Source organism: Eutrigla gurnardus (assembly GCF_963514095.1).
Source record: "Eutrigla gurnardus genome assembly, chromosome: 18".
Taxonomy (NCBI): Eukaryota; Metazoa; Chordata; class Actinopteri; order Perciformes; family Triglidae; genus Eutrigla; species Eutrigla gurnardus.
Window position 1 is genome coordinate 11,229,837 of NC_139929.1, and position 20,669 is coordinate 11,250,505.

Genomic DNA, 20,669 nt, shown 5'->3' on the forward strand with positions numbered 1-20,669 from the left:
AGTGAACCGTGTCCTCACAGTAGGACTACTTCTTCTCCCTCCCAATTCTTCTTAACTACCACTTTGAAGTCATCACTTGCTGCTGTCACTGCCTCTCATGCAATAAAAAAGGAATATTTTCACATTTCAGAAGAAGCCATCGTGTGCTTGGTTGTTCTCACCCTTGTGCATCCGCCATTCCTCTGTTTTCCACCTTGATTTCACACTCTTTGATCATAGAACTCAGAATAACCTGTGGAGGACACGACAGAGACGGATCACACGGAAGTCCTAAGAGGTTGTTAAAACAAAGCTACTGCTTGTAAACTGCTAAATACTGGAGCGGTACAAGAGGATTGGGAGGATTTTGTCTAACATGAGACAAATAAAAAAGTTTGGAAAATAATTCCCGTCTTAGAATCTGGTATGCAGACCTTACAGACAGGGCGTCTGTGTAAGAATCAGCTGCTCATTAGTCACCTAGGGAAAATGCTCACATGAAATGCTATGCGTGAGATTCTGAGATTAAAATAAACAAGGCAGAGGTGTGTGTGTGTCTGAGAAAGAGGTGAAGAGTCAGACTGTCTGTCTTGACCATAACTGCGTTAGATGCTCTGACCTCGTGCTCCGGAGAGAGTTGCTCCATGTCGGCGCGGAGACACCTGAGGCCAGGCAGGAAGTGGTTCACCATCACCTCTTCAGAAATGACTGCACAGGAAGTTAAGGCCAACTATTTGAAAACCCTGTTGTTCCAGAGAACCTTGCAACACCATAAATGACCATATCAATATTCACACAGTAGGATTCCCAGTGCTCACTTTTCCCCATCTGGGCTCCCATGCTGTTCTCAGAAATCCAAATGTGGGTGTTCACTGTGAAACTGAATAATCAGGGAATTTAATTAACCGAGGGGAAAAAAGACAGCAAAACTAACCATATCCATCCAGACTTTCTTGTTTTCTCACTACATGTATAGACAGAGAAATTAAAAGGCTGGTGCTTTCAAAACCAAGCAGTGCTTCCAGGCATTACCAGATGGGTGGAGTTTACTTCATGGTAATTCAACCTCAGTCATAAATCAGCTTTTTTTAGATTTTTATAATAATATTTATATGCAATATATGTATTGCTCTTAGTTAGCATATTGACACAAACTTCAGCACAATACTTCTTTGGCCAGGACTGCTTGTGTTCTGCCACCTGTCATCGCTATACGGGATATAGTGGAGCTGTACGGGACACAGTGTGAACTAATTTTTATTTTTAGAGATGGGAATGTACAATTTCAGAGCTGTCACACTGATTACACGAGGGAGCAGTGCAGTGGGAGGTAAAGCCTCTGAGGTTAGGGCTATACCTCCTGGCCGCTACTGCACTGTGAAATCACAGCCTGACAAAGATCCACAAGAATGAACCTCAGACCAGCCGCCCTCTATGTGTGTGTGCAGGGTGGGGCTGACAGAGGAGGGGGGAGAGGGGGGTAAAAATGTGAGAAAAAGTACGAGGAGAAACAATCACAGGAGGGAAGGGTGGCAGAGCAAGAGGTAAAGTAAACGCGAGTCCTATCCTGGGAACCGTTACTAACAATTGGAGCTGATGTTGGGTCCTTCCCTCATCTCATGCGCGTTCTCCCTCTCTCATCCTTTCCTTTGCTTAACCAACCCTGTAATTACCTCGAGCCCCAAAATGGAGGCAGCTTATTTTTCCTTTCTCCGTCTGCCAAATGACAGGCGACCGCTGCCAACGCACACACTGAGCCGCGCACCCGGGCACAGGGGCCACGCTCGGACGCGCCACACGGCTGCCATTCGGAGCACATCTGACCGGTGCGTTCGCTTTATTCTAACGGCCTTCCCACTGACTCACTGTTATGACAGCCAACCTTGAACCCGAGCCAACCTCGACACAGACTTCTAGTAAATCCTTTGGAAGTACAGACGGAGGAGTGAGCTGACATTTTGGAAAAACGTGGACTGCACATGTTTCCTGGCTTTTACACGTATATCTACATCATAAAGCCAGTAAAAGCACTAGAAACAAAAGCCCACATACAGGAGGTAAATCCAAGCAGTCTATGCCCCAGTGCCACCTATAGGAAGGATACAGCAGCAGGAGAGGGCGCTGTAGGCCTCAAACAGCTGGGTGGCGATGTCAATCCTCTTGCTCTCCACCGTCTGGCTGTTGTTAGCCAGCGCCAGCTTGTGCAGATGTGGCAGCACGACTGGGAGGAAAACAAAACCAGAAGGTGAGTGCACATGAAGAGCAGAGGCAGAGTCAAAGAAAAAATAATTAGACATTGTTCACTATTGGAATTGTCATGCATCCGTGTCCTTTACATACACTCATCTCTAAAGCGTGGCTCTGCATTAGGTCCAACCCTTCCAAATGTCCTGATGATCTCCATGTGCAAGGAATGTTGATCTTGGTACTGAGGGTCTTCCAGGAATGACGCCAGCTGCATTTTGACCCGCTCCAGCAGCTACACACAAACACAGCAATGCTGTTTATACGTGTTTTCATAACGATTTGCTCAATTATCATTATTTAATCAAATTCATCATCATGCGCAGTTGGAAATCATACCTCTTTTTGTGTGACGGTCTCCATGATGGTACCAAAGGCAGGTATAGTAGATATCCTCACTGAGCTAAAAGCAGCAGGAGAGCACAATGGTTTCACCACTCACACTCACTGGTATCACTTTTATTAGGAATTCTCCAAATTCTCAAGAGTTTCTTTAGGCCGGAATCAAAATGAGTCAAATATTCTCAGCAAATAGTTTGCAGATTAGTTGGAAAATGTTCGACTCATCAGAGATTTAACCACATCAACCACAACTCAGATGGCCTCAGGTTATGGTATTTGTTTATCCTAAACCATCACAAAGAAGTAGGACTACTTTGGTTAACTAATCTTCTGGGTTTTATCCACAGTGACGACACAGTGATGATACGCTGGTTGCTCCTGGTTGCTCATGTAGTGGACTGGCAGTTTAAAAGCCAGCAGCTTTGTTGATATAGTGTGTTTATATTATACTGGGCAGTCGGATTACCATCGATCTGTTTGATCAGCTATTTTCTTATAATCTGGAGGATCAATTGGTGCATCTTGACTTATAAAAGGTTCAGACAAATTATCTGTTTCAAAACTTTCATCGTATCATATTCCTCTAAAATGTGAAAGATGCTAAATAATGCAAATAATATTTGACCCAGATCTACACTGAGCACCTGATTAGACCCATAGGAAATATATTCATCATATTTATTCATCAACAGCTAGAAGCCAACAATTCCAAGAATCATGAAACGGGTTGAAATTTCTTTTCTAAGGGGATCATTCAATTCCCCAAACATACGAGCAAAATATGTCAAAACTCAATGATTATAATGGACTGCAATAAGCAAGATTAATGGGGTGCTGTTAGGGTGATGTTATATAATCATTCCTCTGTCAGCAGGAGCAAGGGAGACCAAAAGATACACTTGAGCCATCTTGGACTTGGAAGATATATGAAAGATATTATGCCAAAAACTTTACGATTTATGAGTTACGATTTTAAAACAAACATGTTAAATCTACAAGTTTGGGTCAAGTGTGTACCCATTAGCATGTGATTACAGAGAATGAGAAGATGAGAAGGGCTGCATTCCAACAGTGTCGCCGCTAATTTTATCATCTTGTCAAATCACAAACACGAAAGCTGGCAGCCTAAAAAATAAAATAAAAAATGTTTGAACAGTTAAAGAATTGCATGCTTGTACTGAAATGAAATGTCCTGAAATCTGTGACACAAGATTGAGCTGGTAGAGATTTAAGAATTCATCCAACTTCAAATGTTAAGCCAATCACTGCGGTTCCATTTAGGCACATTACTTTGGGCTATAAAGTCATCTTCCACTGAATGTGTTGTATTGAAGAAGCTGCCACAGATCTACCTTAGATCTACTGAAGGGGTTTTGGTGTCACATGGTCACAAGGGTGCCCATTCAAGCTCAGCGAGGCAAATTTCTATGACGACACTGCTTCACACTTTAAGAATGCAGCCCCCCTCAAAATGACAATGTTTTAACAGAGACGTTTTCTTGTGTGGATTGACTCACAATTCAGGCCCACTGCACAGAGTTATAAGGGCCGGAGCCGCACGGCGATCTACTAATGCTTCGCTCATGCCTCGGAGAACCAACTGCAAACCCACCACACAGCAGGATGAGAGAGAGGGAGAGGCCGGGGGGGGGGGGGGGGGGGGGGGGGAGGAGACAGAGACAGGCGGAGGGAGGGAGAGAAGACAGAGGGTGGGAGGAGAGAAGTGAAGGAGAGAGATTGAAGACAGAGGGGATGATATGGAAGAGAGAGAGAGAGAGAGAGAGGGAGAGAGAGGGGAAAATAGAGTGACAGGATAAAACTGCGAAAGACGGGTGAAGATAACCAACCACTAGCTGACAGTTCGGTCAGGAGGAGGGGCCCTGCTGAAAGGAAGTAGAGTGGGGAGGAAGATGGGGCGGGTTACAGATGAGCATGCTGGAACGGTGCTTCTGCCGCATGCAGGCAATGCGGATGGAACAAATCTGGACGGGTTAGTGTTGCGGACTGATGGCGTGATGAGAGCTGGCGTGGGTTAATGTTGCAGGTTGATGATGCACACATGCCGAGTGTTAGTGTTGTGCTGATGAACCACCCCATCGGCCAGCCTGCACCCACACAGGAGCAACTCTACACAAACACGGGAAACTAGGAGTTTAGGAGGATTCAAATGGGGACCGGAAATTTACATCAAATGAAATAAATGATGCATTATTAGAGTGTTGAGAACTCGTTTTGTGCTGAATTTGCTCCTGGCACGTACAGACTTGTTTCATTGTGATGGTTCTCAGACAGCAGAGAGAAGGGGGGAGAGAGACGTGGCGCAGTTTATTGTTGTCGTTGTTCCACTTACATTTCAGGGTCGGAGGACAGTGTGATGAGAGCCGGCACCACTCTTTGAGCTACCAGCGTCTCATTCACCCCCTTCACCAGCAGCTGATCGGATTGGACAGAACCAGCCGTGATGTCACAGAGGTGGGCGGGGCATTTGGGACAAGAGCGAGCAACACCGCCAATAGATAGAGAGAAAGAAAGAAAAAAAAAAAGAAGCAAAACAGAAGAAGGGGGAGGGAAAAAGAAAAACAAACACAAAAAGATAGGAAGAAAGTGATATACAATGACAAGAACAATAGCTGCAAGGCACGGAACGGCACTGCATGTATCAAGCAAGTGTGTGTACATACACACACACACACACACACACAGACACACACAGACACACACACACACACACTCACACACACACACATGCACACGCATGTATGCAGAAGGAATTGCGAAGCGGACGTAGCTAAACTGCACAAGAACTACAATATGGTGAGCATAAAGCTGTGGGCTTTTACCACAGAGTCCAGCTCAGATTATGATTTCATTCACTTTGAATTGATAAAACTGTTGACAGTGAACAAATCTGATCTGGTATCTGTCGTGGAGGACCACATTTAAACCCACAGTTTCGGCAATGGTGGACAGCTAGTCACTATGGAATGGTGACAGTGGGGTGTGTTGGGAAAGGGCAAGTACTTCACAAAACAAGGGAGGGGGGGGGGGGACGGGACATGAATACAGCCTACCACTCCTCCTTCCCAATATTTAGATAAACATAAGCCCGGTTCTACTGCTATACCCAGATCCTCATTCTAATATTTGACCTGAAGTGTGCACATATCTCAAATGACTGGGAAATGGGATTTGTTATGGTTGTTTAGGCCAGGACTTTTGCCTTGGGACCCTGGCAAGGACAAACGCAGGGAAACAGTCTTCTCCCTTGAAAAATAGAAGTATTATATTTCAACAAGACCTGAGATACTGAAAAAGTAAAAAAAAAAAAAAAAGTGAAAAAAAAAATATATAATATATTCACGAGAAAACAGCTCTGATTCAATTATACTTTCCAACAACATTGAAAAGGAACAGGCCTTGAACTATTCAGGTTGCTGATTTTGGCTTTTCTCTGACATGCAGCAGATATTTATGTAGTCCAATCTTAGACTAGACAGTGACGGCTTTCTCGAGGAGGGTCTAGTTATACAGTTGGAACCAGGGCGCTTCTGAGCTACAGTGGTCTTTACTCACATTCATAACACACAGTATCTACGTTTTAAATGCATGTTAAACAGCAGCAACAGCAAGCAGGGCTAGCACATGTACAGCAAATATGAAAAGAATATCTAGCATGTAGGACTGCACAATATTGTGTATCCTGCAATTGTTGCTCAAAAAACAGCATGTATGATTTAATTTTGAATGCATTGTCCATCCTCTAACTAAGATGCTTTAAAACAATAATTACATATATAGGAAACACATTTATCTGAATTACTTATTATTTTATCCATAATTTTGCAGTAAAAATGTTGCATCAACAACAACACATTTTTTTTCCTATAAAAATATATCTGATTAAAAATCCAGACATGTGCAAGTAGTTCAAGTATCGTGTGTGTTTTTTCTACCTCAAACATCCGTGCTGCAGTACAGCGGACCAGTGCAGAGGTATGGACTACCCCATACCACAAAACAGTGAGCAGCAATTCATGGTAGACTGGGTTGGCGCTGAAAAGAGAGCACGAGACAAAGACTGGGTCATTTAGTGGCATCTGTCAACCAACAGACTATACAGAAGAAAGTGTGTGTTGATGCAAGTCATATTTTCAAAAGTAGAGATTTTTTTGTGTGACGAAAAGAAAAAGAGTAATTTCCATAAACATTGAAAGCATTAGTGGGGTTTTTTTGTCATCATCATATTACATGAAATCAGTAATCTGTTCATTTCATTCAATACATTTTCTTTTTGATACTTGCTTTGCTGTCATAGTTAATATACTAGCTACATAGCAGCTGTGGATCAGTATCTGCTTTTCATAAAAAAAATCTGTTATTTGTTGAACACATTTATTGTACAGATATTTCAGTGGTAAAAGCAATATCATTTGATTTTTTTGTTTATTGTTTAAAAGAAACATTTTTTCCAAATGACCAGAAACAGTGGTCCACAGTTGGTAAGTATGGAAAGATAGTCCACTGTTGGTAATGTAGGCGGTGTGTGTGTGTGTGTGTGTGTGTGTGTGTGTGTGTGTGTGTGTGTGTGTGTGTGTGTGTGAATGCATGTCTGACCCCAGCTCTACAAAGGAGGCCTTCAGGCTGTCCAGAGGTGCATGTGACAGGGACAGGGTTGTCATAACATCCTCCAGGAAACCCACCAGCAACTTGCGATCCTCGTCCTGTACAGACAGAAAGTAAATATCAGTTTTATCATTACCAGCAATATATTTACATGAATTAACATGTACATTGTAATACATACACGATGTCCAGAGTATTTTGGGACGGCATCAACATCTTGTCACTTTCGACATGAGCTGAAACGCTCCGGTCTGAACATGTTTTGTCTTTTGTTGAAGTTTTGTGTTGAAAGGTAAATCAAAATACAGCATGTTCTGTCCACAGTGTTTTGCAAAGTGCTGCATAATTTTGTGAACCTTAAATAACAACAACATGTGGCGGCTTGATGTGATTTGGAGTGGATTTTCCCTCTTGACAAAGAACAATAACCCAAAATGTAATGCGGTTCACACTTTATAGTATAACAAACAAGAAAGAATAGGGGCCAAAAATACAAAAAAACAAACAAAACATGTCAAACTGACTATACAGAGGAAATCATTGACCAAGAATGATTTATTTTGCGAGAAACCAAAAAGCACCACAAGGTATGCATCTGAAGATAAAACAACTCCAAGTCAGCTATTAATTTACCTGGTTGTAACAAGTCAGCACTCCAGTGGCATAGATGGGGACTGTGGCTTTGGTGAGAATATCGTTTCCTTCTGAAACATCTGACAGAGGAATACAACCAGAATGAAGTAGGTGAAACACAAAACAATCCAGAGATGGACTTGTCCCTGTATACATATTTCCCTCACACTCACATCTGTTTTTACCCATTTAATCAGGGGAATTAAAAATACACCACCGTGCATACATTCAAATATGATGACACAATGAGGTGAATTATATTGTGCTAGACATTTGGTACCGCGACTGTGTCTGTAGCAATGTGTCTACAACATGCATTATATTGTTGTGGCTTCACAAAAATCCACTAAAAAAGGACAACTGCAATGTATGGTGACAATGATCTAAACACAGACTGGGACCCAGCACAAAACACATTTCATAAATGGCCACAATACCAAAGCTAAATCACTTGGCAGTCAGCTGAGACCAAGCACCTCTTATAAGTAGAGAAAAAAAAGAAGGAAAGGAGGGGAACACCCATAACGGACTCCAAATAGCTTGTTTACATCAACAGTGTCTGCGCTCTGAACTCCACCTACCAACATTCTCTTAGAGAGTTGAGAAAAGGTTTCATCCGTACTCACCAACATTCTCTTCAGATAGTCGGAGGATCTCTTGGAACTGCGGTTTAACCTGAAACGGTCATGAAGTTCAACAAAATGTCATCACTATATTTATAAATATTATTGACATGCAATATCCCCCTGTTGATTAGCAGTTAAAGGCTTAGCAGAAAACACATATTTCACACACCTAAGATACATTTTTTGCAAAGGCTGAAAATAAATACACAGTTACACTAGCAAATGGATTAAATAATTCAGTCAAGCAAAAAGGAAAACTTGTCGGCTCTTGTGGGATTTTCTAGTGGAGAGGCAGAGTTGAGCAGAGCTGCACTGAGGGAGGCTACTCCAACTGTAGAAACCAAACGCGTTGTGGTTGCACAGTGTTTTTGTGTAGTCAGGGGAATGTTTCATTCCGTCACTGAGTCACATGGCTTTACCTTAGTGTTGGTAAAGATCTTGCCGAAGGTGCGACAGAGCCTCCAGAAGAAGCGGGAGAACTCATGGACGCAGGTAGATGACGTCACATTGATGCGACCCACGATCTCTATGAGCTGCGGGAGGCTGGAGACGGCAGACGAATGGCCATCAGGGAGTGTGACGGTTTGCATACGCTTTTGTGGTCTGTATACATATGATTTTACGTGTGTTTGTGTGCATTTCTCACAGTTGGTTGACCACCCAGAGCAGGCTGTCCCAGCCGGTAGTTCCTTCATGCTCCAGCTGGTAGTCGTAGAGGAGCAGCAGGGCACTCAGCATCTCCCTGCTGCCGATGATGGTCGCCACGTCCTGGAGGGGAGAAGCTGGCCTTGGGAACCGGGTCACTGCAGGACCAAAGGTACAGGAACAGGAGTGGAAATGTGTTGTTACACAGACTTACTTCTTTTATATATGTGTGTGTGTGTGTGGTTGTCCTACCCTCGATTGCAGGTATGTCTCCGTTGAGTTTGGCTCGACTGGTGAAGGGTGCGTTCTGCAGCACCACGGCAAACAGAGGCGGGATGAGAGACTGCAGCGCCGACAGGAACACATGCAGCTTGTGTTCATCCAGACCATGTTCTCCTTGCTGCACAAAAATGGGAGGCGCGGAACGGAGATGAGAGATAAAGGGAGCACAATTGAGGAAGTGCAATTTGTTGTTGGTGCGCTGCCAAGATCTGAAGCTTGGAAGTGTCCGCGCATATAAACATAGAGTGTACCGTGAACTTGTTTGCCTGCAGTAATGAGAAGAATTCATATTCATATGGTGTGTTCATCTAGATCTCTTAATAGGATAGACTTCTACGACACAAAATGCACATATCTGAAGTTCCTTACAATGTTTATCCACATTAACAACTGTACACATTTACAGCATGTTGCTATACTTTCTCCCATTTGTTCTGAATAGTATTTTCCTCTCATTTACTTCACATTACACTTGAAAATGCGGTGTTACTACCTTTTTTTTTTTCCATCAGTAGGGGTGAGAGAGGCTCTTGGATTTTAAGCCCAGCTATGAAGTTTCATGCAGACGGGCACTTACCGTAAGTAGTTTCTCTATTCGTGCCAACAGAGAAGGGATGAGCGCATTCTGCAGGCTGCCCAGCTCCGTGGTCCAGGCAGCAAAGGCAGGAATGAAGACCTGGTGGACTGCACTGACCACCCGCTCCGACGGGTCCCCAAGGGACAGCAGCATCAGCTCGAAACCCTGGAAGACGCACACATTGGTTTTCATGAGCTGAGCGTTACAGAAACAGCTAAATTAACCATTTCACTTTGTATTTTACATTATAGCCGATACACCGTTTTAATAGAAACAGAAAGTAGAACCGTTGTTGTTAAGTTCCGACAACAACTTTTTCTCTTGCAACACACCTACCTGGGAGTATTTGTCAGGATCATCTATGTAACCCATGATGATACCCAAACTCTTGACCACAGCCTCTCTGACCATGTCTGCCTTATCCTCAGCGAGCATCTGCTGCAACATGGACAAGACCAAGGAGCTACGGATCTCCTTCTGCAGCGAGACGGACAGAGAATTAATATTTCATATATATACGTACACGTACATACACACAAATCTCGTTCATTTCTGTACAAGATATGTTTTCTTACAGGCAGGTATGGTGCTAAGGCTCCACAGGACTCTGCCACCAACAATCTCCTCTCTGGATATTTGTGGTTAATCTGCAGACGAGGAGAGCAAGATTTAGAGGGAAAAAAATGGTTTAAACGAAATACAGGAAAAGAAGTTGAAAGGGGGAGAGAAGTAGACTGGAGGGCAGCCACCGTGGAATGGAAACAACTTGAGTATCATCAACATGCTGACCCTGTGGAAACCACTATTGGTCTTTTTTTCTGGGCAGATTCTCAGCCTCCAAACTTCTGGCAGCTGTTGTTCCCATAAATGTGTTGCATGAGGTGACACAGGTGGCAATGAAAACAAGGATGGTATCACGTATTGGTCAGGGACACCAGGGGGGCAACAATAGGGATTTCCTGAGTTAGAATACACAATGCCGACCACATTGAAGTATGCTCACTAAATACAAGACACAACTGAGATATGTTTGTGCTATATTGCGCAATGACATATTTCTGAGAATGAAATCAACATGCATGAGGCAAAATGGAACAAAAGGTTCACATTAATGCTCTAGTCCAGAGATCTTCAGCAGGGGGACCGGGACCCCTAGGGGGTCCGCAGAGTTACTGCAGGGGGTCCCCGAAACGATTTGATCGCAACCTTTTTTTCTTCCAAAAATGCAAAGGTCCAAAACGAAAATAGCAAATATAAATCATCCTGTTTGTTTAATACTATGTTGTGAAATTTTGACATAGAAATGTCAAAATAGAATTAAAATATGAATCTGTCAACAAATATTATTTTAATGGCTTGTATATAAACATCATTACGAAGTACTGTGATACCTGGCACTATAGGCTGCACTATACATATTATTGGCCCTGTTTAATACGATAACAGATTTTATACGATATGTAATAGGGGGTCCCTTCACTGGGTTACTATAAGCCTTGGGGGTCCTTGGCCTGAAGGTTGAAGACCTCTGCTGTAGTCTTTGTATATGGAAATAGAACAGAAAAACATCCCTTGTGAAGTGGAAATAAGTGTCACATAGAAAACAAAAGGACACATTAACAGACTGTTAACCCGGAGGTAGGAGGAGGTACTGTTCTTTTAGTTTGGAACAAGTGTAGGTGTAGCCCGCTGTGTTTTGCCATGACACAACATGTGACAACACATTCAATAACAAAAGGCCACCTGTAATGTGTGTAGCGTACCTGTTCCCAGCACTGAGGAAGTAGTTCGGCCTCGACGCGCGTTGGACCCACGTGCCTCGCAAACGCAACACACCCCGTCAAGATCATTTGCCTTTGGAACACATAGGCAGGATGAATTCATAGCGGGCTCCCTAACTCAAGATAACCACCATAATAAACATGATATTCTGTCCACACACACACACACACACACACACACACACACACACACACACACACACACACACACACACACACACACACACACACACACACACACACACACACACACACACACACACACACACACACACACACACACACACACACACACACACACACACACACACACACACACACACACACACCTCTGCTCATCATCTGGTCTCTTGATGAGGTTAAAGAGGATGTGGAGGAGCTGGTCCCTCTCTTTAGGCTCTGGGTGAAGGCAGGCAGTGCATAAGATGAGCGGGATCAACTCCTGAAGGAGAAGCGATAAGAGAGGAAGAGAGCAGTGGCATCAGTTTAGACCACAAAAGGGGGACAAGGGTGAAACACACAGGGAGAGGATCGTCTTTAGCAGTCAAGCAGGCCTAAAAGTCGGAAAGGGAGAGAAGGTGAATATGGATAATGACAGGGAGAAACTGGGGGCACATGTGAAACCAACAGGAGTCCATCAACACCAGTGGAAACATGCTTACCTTAAATGCCTTGTTGGTGTTATACCTTGACTCATTTGACTTTGGAGTCACTTACATACTATTAGAGCCATGTAGAAGCTTAAATAGCACATGCAGCTGCATTTGGACACAAACACACATTTGCAAATGTAACAAAACAACACACCCCAAATAGGCTCCTTTCTATTTCCAAAGCTCTAGCTCACATGTCTACACCTATTGCACGAGTTCCCCCCGCTATAACACTGCTCCATGCCACAGTTCAGACAGAGTTTATGGACGTTCCAACCAGAGGGGAGAGAGCTCAGCCGCCCTTGATACAGGGCCTCCATGGCCAAATTGTGGTCACCACTAAATTCCCGCCACACACACACCCAAATTAGAGAGTGCACACGGAGTTAAAAATATGCTTCTTTTTTTTCAAACAAACTTTCGTTTTTTTCCTCCCCTAAAAAGATATCATAGTTTCCTGCCAAATGCTGGAAGAACGAGTAAAACCCCAACGCTGGACGGGACATACGGACCTGACAGACACTTGGGTAAAGATAGGCTGCGATGAGTCACTCACTTTATGTGGGACGAGCCCTCTGAAGTCTCTGCCATGTTGGCCATCTTTTAAATAGTAAAACTATGGTAGGATGGTGTCATTTTAAGTGGTTACATGGAGAGTTCAATATGGGTGAAATCAGTCCAAGTGTCAAAAAGCAGCAAAGGCATGTAAATTAATTCCATTCAGAGAAATTGAACAGTCACATTCAATAATATCCTGCCTTGGCCTCCGAAAATACCATTCATCTTCAAAAGAGATATTTTGGAGACTTAATAGCGCTGGTCTGATAAAACAAATAAAATAATTCTGAAACGCCAGAACCCATGCTGCCCCTGTTCTATTTCTGTGTCAACTCGCGTGTTCCTTATGTGAAGCCTCCTTCAGGAGGTTCAACATCCAAGCGGTCCTGGATAAACACTGTGGGCAGGTAGAGCGGACAGGGTGACGCCAGGACCCAGAATCCAGGGGCCCCTGATGCTTTACTTCAAAAGGGCAAAGCAACAGCACATTCCAGTCCAAGGACCTCTGTATTTGCTGCATCCAAATGTTTTATCAAATGATGACTCTAAAATGTAATTTCTTTCTAACAGTAGACTATAGATTGTAGTCTGTTTCCACATTCAAATACTCAAATGAAGTGCTGGCATCAATTGAAAAAAATATATATATATGATTTCCAGATACATTGATAACTAAACTAAATTCACAGGTAGTATCACTATGCCTTACTATCATAAGCGTTTAAATGCACAGGCTGATCTAAAAGGGAGGCTCAGGGGGAAATAAAACAAAATTCACAGGAGGAAATTAAAATAAAAAATAATGCTCAACCTTGTTAAATCATGAAGCCAGGTGGAATACTGACATACCTGCAGTTGTTAATGATTGATTTATGCAAATGTTTATGCTTGCACCACTTGTTAAGTGGAAAGAAGGATGCAAGCAGGCTTATTAAAATGATTTCATTTATGATTGCTACACCCACTTCTCTCCTCCAGGTGTTTTCTTGTTTTGCTTTCATCCCATACGGACTTTCTACTGTTATTAGACAAACCGTAGCTCGAGTACAAACATACGGTGGAGTGTAAACATTTGAGTTATAACTTAACCCCTAATCTTTTTTTGTAACAGCCCTGATAAAACTGTCGATGTTCTTTGTCCTGCCAGTGGTTCGTTAAAGATCACAGTTACTCCGGCCAGCAGAAAAAGGAAGTCAATCGTTTCATCATACACGTACGCTCTTAAAGGTGGTACCACTCCTCGGTACACGCCGTTTAATGTATATTAAATAGGATGAATTAAATTGTGCTAAACGGCTGGAGATAAAAGCCCTTTTTCCCCCCAAAAGAAAAAGAAAATAGGAGCATATCCCACATCATGCTACAGGACAGCAAAGTATATTGAAGAAAAAGCATAATGCTTAATGATTTACAGTGTCTGATATTACAGCCAGGTGGCAGGCAGAGTTTCAATGAATCATTCCACCGCTCATTCCAAGTCAAACATCTTTTGTTCTTAAGTGGGTGTCGCATTCGCACAACTCAAGGTGTGTCTCCTCAGGTTGCAAGATGGAAGTGTGAGCAGCTCCGTGTGTGTACTCAGCGTCGAGGCTGGGGAATATAACAGATAAAGTACAAAGTCCACACCACTCAAAGCAAGAGGCCCAAATGTGCCGTGGTCTAATCTTTGTCATTCTCTCCCCCCGGTTTGTTTATCTTGATTTTGCAAAGAGATTAAGTTCTCCCCAACTGTCAGAGGTTGACTTAAACAACACTGTGGTATGCAAAGCAGCCCAACTGAGAACCACACACTCTATTTTGTGTATAATCCACTTTTTAATACGCTGTGAGCAAAATCCAAGCACATCGCGTTTGTATACACCAACACACAGAGATGGGGAAAAAAAATTAATTGCATGCAAGCAATTGTGTTTAGACAGAACACCTGGCAGGTGTCTGCGTTATACTTTGCACGGATTAATAGCTTGATAATGCCGAAACTATTTGAAAATCTCTTCTCTCCTCAGAAGAAATTAACATTCAGCTCTTGAGAAGCAAATATGTTACCCAACAGTTATTTTAAAAAAGGTGGTTTACATTTGATTACCTGGAAGCACTGCACACCTCATATCAAGGACTAAGAAAGAAACAGCTAATAATAATGATGATATAAATAATAATAATATATAATAAAGCTTTTAAATGTGGTGGTGGGAAATATTATCAGATTAAATGAATTAAAAATGTAAATCACTCCAAGATCTCAAAATCCACAGCAAATAAATCAGACAGGGAACTGATAAGAAAAGGATGAAAGTACACTGGGTTTAAGGGGCATACAGTACACGACCCACTGTAAGGCTAAAACTGCATACCTCAAGTTTTCTCTGTATATAAGTTCATATTCGGGGTATAAATATATGTTCATATTTCCTTTATGACAGCATAATTACAGTCATTTGTACTTTACAGAAATGTCAGCGCCACAGGGCTAATTCAGACGCTAATGTGGCAGCAGTTGTAGCCCACAGGAGCAGGGCATTAATTACACAGGGCTTTGGGTCGACAGGTCACGTGAGAACCATGCAGATGAGTGCGTGAATGACTCACCTGGCAAAGATGTGCAATCATTCTCTAGAAGAGAGGCATGCATGAGAGTGAGAGAATGAGTGAGACCAAAAGAGTAAAAAAGAACCAGTGGAGGCAAATGGACAGCAGACATGAGTGGGGGGGACAAAAACAGCAGAGGAGGAAGAAATAACGACAACATCGGTGGAAACAAATGCGACCATAAAGAGGAGGGGAAATTCCCAATCAATAGATAGACACAAGTCAGCTGGGTATCTGCAGGTAATGAAAGCCTATGACTGGCCCTACACATGACTGAATGAGCTCTTTATTCATGCAGCTTGCTGGCAGAAGACGCAGTCAGATCTGGGGGGGTAATAAGGAGAAAGGTGCTAAGTGCAGTGCATTAGGTTTGACACATCAGTGTGATTGCCATAAACAAAGCAGCCAGCACACCAATTAGACCACTGGCAAGGACACTGGACGCCTCCACATGGTGTGGATCACTACTTCACTGGATGTTTTTGGAAATGCCTTGTTGCACAAGCTGAGAGGGTGGTGTTCTATCAAAGCAAACAACTAAATTTCTATCATGATACCAGATGGTGAAATGAGTGAATCATCATCAAGCACTGGTGTGGTTTGGTTGCTGAAAAATTCTACACAGCTTTCTCGAAAGGTTCACCTTGCTCGGCCCTGCTGCTCTGCGTGTATCTATTGGATCCTACGAGCAGAAGCCTGTGATGATGGCGGTAATGATGGGGGAGATGGAGGAGGAGGAGGAGAGCGGTGCAGCAGCAGAAGTGGGGGTTACCTCTCGTTTTGCAAGAAGGACATTAGGGACGATGTGAGGAAGGCAGCGGCCCAGCATTAGCATCACACTTTCTTCACTGTCTGCTATACGAGACACCTGTAAACGAAAGGCACTTTATTTACTGTACTGTACGTCATCTTAAAATGTGCTCTCCTACGTGAAAATGTGCTGACCTCTGCTCCCAGGCGGCTGTCTGAGCACATTCGGCAGAAGGACAGCAGGGCTTGCTGGAAGGCTGGCGATAATTTCCTGCGACACCACAAAAAAAAAAAAAAAAAAGACTTTAAAAAGACCACAAGAACTATAGGGACTGCTCTGACCACTGAGTGGTTGGAGGACTGGGCCTTCCTGCCAGAGAGCTTAGTGCAGCCACTCTCCCATGTCACTGCTGTGTATTTCAGTAGAATACAGAAAAAAAAGACATATCTATAGATAGATGGAGTTTGGGTAAAAGACATTAGAGCAGCACTGTGACCAATTCAATAGCAGATGACGACTAAATGTACTCTGCCAGTTCATTTTTGAAACTGTACGGGAATCTGCTGAAAAGGGAAATTCATGAGAATATATAGGTTTATGGGAAATCATACAGTATTCCATTGACAGACTGATTCACTAGATGTTGGCGGAGCAAATATACTACGGCATGGGTGGGATAGTGGCAAGACGTGTTTGGACGTGACCACAAGTCAAAAGTTCAAGTCCAAACAGGACAGCTATGTGCTTTGAGGAAAGGAAGTAAATTACATTTTTACTCAAGAGCACAGCCACTCGCCATATCAGTGCTGTTCATTGTGGTTGCATTGGCTGATAACTACCTCCATCTAGTGGTCACATTTAGCAACTACAATGGAATAGGCCGTGTGCTTGTACAAGTCTGTTTACAGCAGGAAGTAAAACATTTGCAGGACTCACCTGTTAGGTTGATCAAACTTGACAGGAGGCCGACTCTTAAGCTTGTTTTGGGACTGTAGGTGAGGCTGTGAAATGTTCTGAGTAGAGGGGGACACTGGATTAGTTTCAGGCTCTGAACCCCCCCGGATGTCCAGATACTGGCCGTTATCTGTTGGAGGCTGAGGGTAAAATGAGATTAAGTTTTCATTGGTCAAACAACATGAACTAACATATTCTAATTCAGCACATACCACAGAGAGAGGGTCAGTGGAGGACGGGTTAGATGCGTTCTGGGAGCCCAGGTCCTGAGTGGCCGAAGGCGGGGAGGAGACTGTCCTCTTCAGTGTCTGAATTTCACTGGGAGGTCGTGGAAAGAAGACATGAAAGAACACTCAGAAAACCCCACTTATTAGGGGAGAAGTGAATCAGCAAGACAAAGTAGTCCACAAGTAATGGTAGAACTGAAATGCCTCAACAATTGCAAATTGTGGTAAAGCTCATTTTCTGAATTGTATCATTTCCACATGGAAGGAAAATATGTTTCACTAATCTATCAAACCAGGGTTTCCGCTGCAATTTCATGGAGCACTTAGGAGATGTGGGCATACTGGTACCTTCATGGATGGTTTTGGTAATAATTATGGTCAAAATGTGGACCGATGTGCTGAAAACATTTCTATATTTTCATGGATACATCTAATTTTCCACGTATTGGTAGCACTAAATGTTCATGTTGTGATGGCATATAAATAGAAGAAAGTGTGTCAGCACCAAAGCATACCAGCAGTGAGTCATATGATTAATAAGGCAAACAGCACAACTGTCGGCAGTCTTACATACTGACAGATTCCCTTGTATACAAGCGTATTATTAGTAAGCACATACCTCTGCAGTTTCTTGATATGCTCAGCTAGGCTCTGCTTCTCATTGTTCAGGAGGCTTATCTGGTATTCCAACTCTTGCACAACCTCTGTCTGCTGCTGTAGAGGGACAAACACATTATTAAGACACTTTATTACAGTCAGTACTCTTTAGAAGTTGATGGTATCTCAGACTTCCACTACTTTTCTGTGATAAGTCAACGCAACTGCAACTTCAGAGGAAACTGCTGCTGTCTCTCAGAGAGTGTGTGAATGCAGTTTTAGCTAGTGTCTGTCCAATATACAAATGAATATCATGCAAATAAAGCTTAAAAGGGAGAGCAAAACAAAAGGCTGTGTGTCTATGGATGTGGAAAACCTGTATCTGCTTTGGAATAGCAACAATTGACGAACTGTACATCTGTGATTCACACCCACACTCAGCATACACACCGACACACAAACCTGATGCGTGAGGTCAGGCTTCTTTGGGGGATCTTGGGCGATGCAGTTTCCTGGAAGGTCGCCGAAATCCACCCCTACCGACACATCGACCGTGTCCCGAGGAGAAGGGAGGGGGGTGCCACAGTTCCTGTAGAGCTGCAACAGGTCGGGAGGTTTTGGGATGTTGAGGCCAACGTCATCCCACAACTCAAAGTCCTGGAAATACATTTAAATAAATCAAATTATTACACAAAACCAATTTAAAGGAGTCTTCTGCATAGCAAGACATCGTGCATTCTCAGAAGCAGACAGCAGATCAGACTTGTTAAATGTATTTATAGTCATATGACCCTTCCAAAGCAAGTCTGATGCTTTGCCTTCAGAATCAATATCATTTGCATTAAGAAGCAGGCAGAAATAAATTAGAAGAAAAAAGATGAGCTTTATTCAGATATTGGTCAAATCTTTACCTGATCATCATTTTCATCAGAGAAGGTGATGGATGAGAGTTTGTGTTCATTCTTTAATAAATATTCATTCACAAGGAAGTTTAAGGCTCTTTTCTCCAGTGGGCGTATAGGCTCCTGAGGTAGAGAGGAGAGAAGATTCCTTACAAGTCTGGCAGTGATATCATCAGAGCTTAAAGGAACACATTTAACCTCTTGATTCATTTGGAGAGAAAAAAAAAAAAAAAAAGAAGGAAAATAATTCACAAATCTTTTCATTCTGAACATTTAAAGATTTCCCACCTGAATGTCAGGACTCGACTTGAAGTTTTTTCTCTCCTGAGAGGGCACTTCGCTCTCTGAGAAATTGAGAAGATTTTAGATGAGTTTGAAAGGATGCTGAGTGTTATTCATCTAGAGGAATTCTCTTAGGGGGAGGGGGGGGGAGGGAAAGCTGAAACAAAAGAGGGTTCAAGTGGAGAAGAAGTTAAAAGTACGCCACACCTGCTGCCTGAGTCAAGTTGGCGCGAAGAGCCTGAATGGTCTCCTTTGCTTTCCGTAGCTCAAACTCCAGCACTGGACAGGAAGTGACAACACACACACACACACGCACACACACACAGAGGAAATGCATCCAACCAAAGACAGGGAACAAACAAATAAAACAAAGATGGGCATGAAAAACAAAACAACCACACAAAAGATTGTAAGAGTCACAAAATAAAAAAAGGATACATGCAAATCATGGATCTAAGGAACACATGCAGCAGAGGATCATGGTAAAGCTGGCTGGATGACAGTCTGTTTGGAAAGTGTGTGCAACGCATCGTGACACATCTCGATGGTCGGATTTCTTGACCTCGCTTTCCTCCCATCGACAGCACTGATGTGGCCGACTTAAAAAATGGAAGCCCAACTTTATTCCAATCATAGCTGAGGTCAACAAATCTATTCAAGCTACTGAAATGTAGCCTTGATAATATAGGAGCTGTCTGACAAAGGATTTGTTGCAGGCAATTAGTATAAAAATGAAATTTAGTGGTTTTCTGTAAAGAAATATATATATATATATAAAAAATTGAAACACGAGCAAGCTGATTCTGACATCTTATACAGCCAGAGCAGCAGACATTTTGGATTAAACAGTTGATTCATGTATTGGAATTTGAAAGGCTAAACTAACACTGAATAAAGAAAAAGAACACACGTTAGATAAAAACACACGCAAAAAGTAAGAAGCGATGAAGCAGGAGAACTACGTTGCATAGCTGTGCACTGAGAATCTGCCATCTGATGTGATCCTGTTGTCCCCAAATATGTCATATCATGTCTGGGATTGTGGTTCAACAGGAATTGAAGCAGGTTTCATAATTAACATACCAGTATGGGAAATGAAAAGTAAAAACATGGTCATCAATCTTTACTTTAATAACAGCAACAGTAATTTCCTGTAAGGTCACTATCAATTTCCACAAATAAGAATACTCTATTTCTGACCAGAGATCGACCCTAACCGGCAGATCAAAAGTGCACAGGATGCAAGCACAACAAATGGAAAAACAGAAACTGAATAACGGGGAGGTTTAAAAAAAAAAGAAAAAAAGAAGCTAGTCTGGATGGAGTGACTTGTCCAGTATTGTTCACTGGGGTTTGATCAACGTCAGGAGAAAGCCAGTAAAGCCAGAGTCAGACAGCTGGGGGCAGGCATCTTGGCGAGAAGA

The 20,669-nt window shown here is 42.8% G+C and overlaps 1 protein-coding gene across 9 annotated transcripts in view; it reads right to left on the bottom strand.

The window, feature by feature from the left end:
* Positions 1–20,669, bottom strand: part of relch (RAB11 binding and LisH domain, coiled-coil and HEAT repeat containing) — a 29,312-nt gene that overhangs the window by 2,252 nt on the left and 6,391 nt on the right. The window contains exons 3-30 of one of the 9 annotated variants that reach the window (XM_084033560.1): positions 19,453–19,524; positions 19,252–19,307; positions 18,973–19,086; positions 18,524–18,718; positions 18,084–18,175; positions 17,450–17,555; positions 17,220–17,377; positions 16,478–16,553; positions 16,305–16,400; positions 15,533–15,556; positions 12,062–12,174; positions 11,715–11,805; positions 10,527–10,598; positions 10,288–10,428; positions 9,952–10,116; positions 9,345–9,492; positions 9,094–9,250; positions 8,867–8,990; positions 8,448–8,496; positions 7,822–7,901; positions 7,180–7,286; positions 6,519–6,618; positions 4,916–4,998; positions 2,563–2,626; positions 2,320–2,458; positions 2,084–2,200; positions 599–687; positions 162–232 (exon numbers count right to left, since the gene is read on the bottom strand). In XM_084033560.1, the coding sequence (XP_083889686.1) occupies positions 162–232; positions 599–687; positions 2,084–2,200; positions 2,320–2,458; positions 2,563–2,626; positions 4,916–4,998; positions 6,519–6,618; positions 7,180–7,286; positions 7,822–7,901; positions 8,448–8,496; positions 8,867–8,990; positions 9,094–9,250; positions 9,345–9,492; positions 9,952–10,116; positions 10,288–10,428; positions 10,527–10,598; positions 11,715–11,805; positions 12,062–12,174; positions 15,533–15,556; positions 16,305–16,400; positions 16,478–16,553; positions 17,220–17,377; positions 17,450–17,555; positions 18,084–18,175; positions 18,524–18,718; positions 18,973–19,086; positions 19,252–19,307; positions 19,453–19,524 (2,899 nt within the window). Of the gene's footprint in view, positions 1–161; positions 233–596; positions 688–2,083; positions 2,201–2,319; positions 2,459–2,562; positions 2,627–4,082; positions 4,166–4,915; positions 4,999–6,518; positions 6,619–7,179; positions 7,287–7,821; positions 7,902–8,447; positions 8,497–8,866; positions 8,991–9,093; positions 9,251–9,344; positions 9,493–9,951; positions 10,117–10,287; positions 10,429–10,526; positions 10,599–11,714; positions 11,806–12,061; positions 12,175–15,532; positions 15,557–16,304; positions 16,401–16,477; positions 16,554–17,219; positions 17,556–18,083; positions 18,179–18,523; positions 18,719–18,972; positions 19,087–19,251; positions 19,308–19,452; positions 19,525–20,669 lie in introns of those variants that run through there. The other 8 variants (XM_084033563.1, XM_084033559.1, XM_084033557.1 and 5 more) reach the window with 8 other exon arrangements.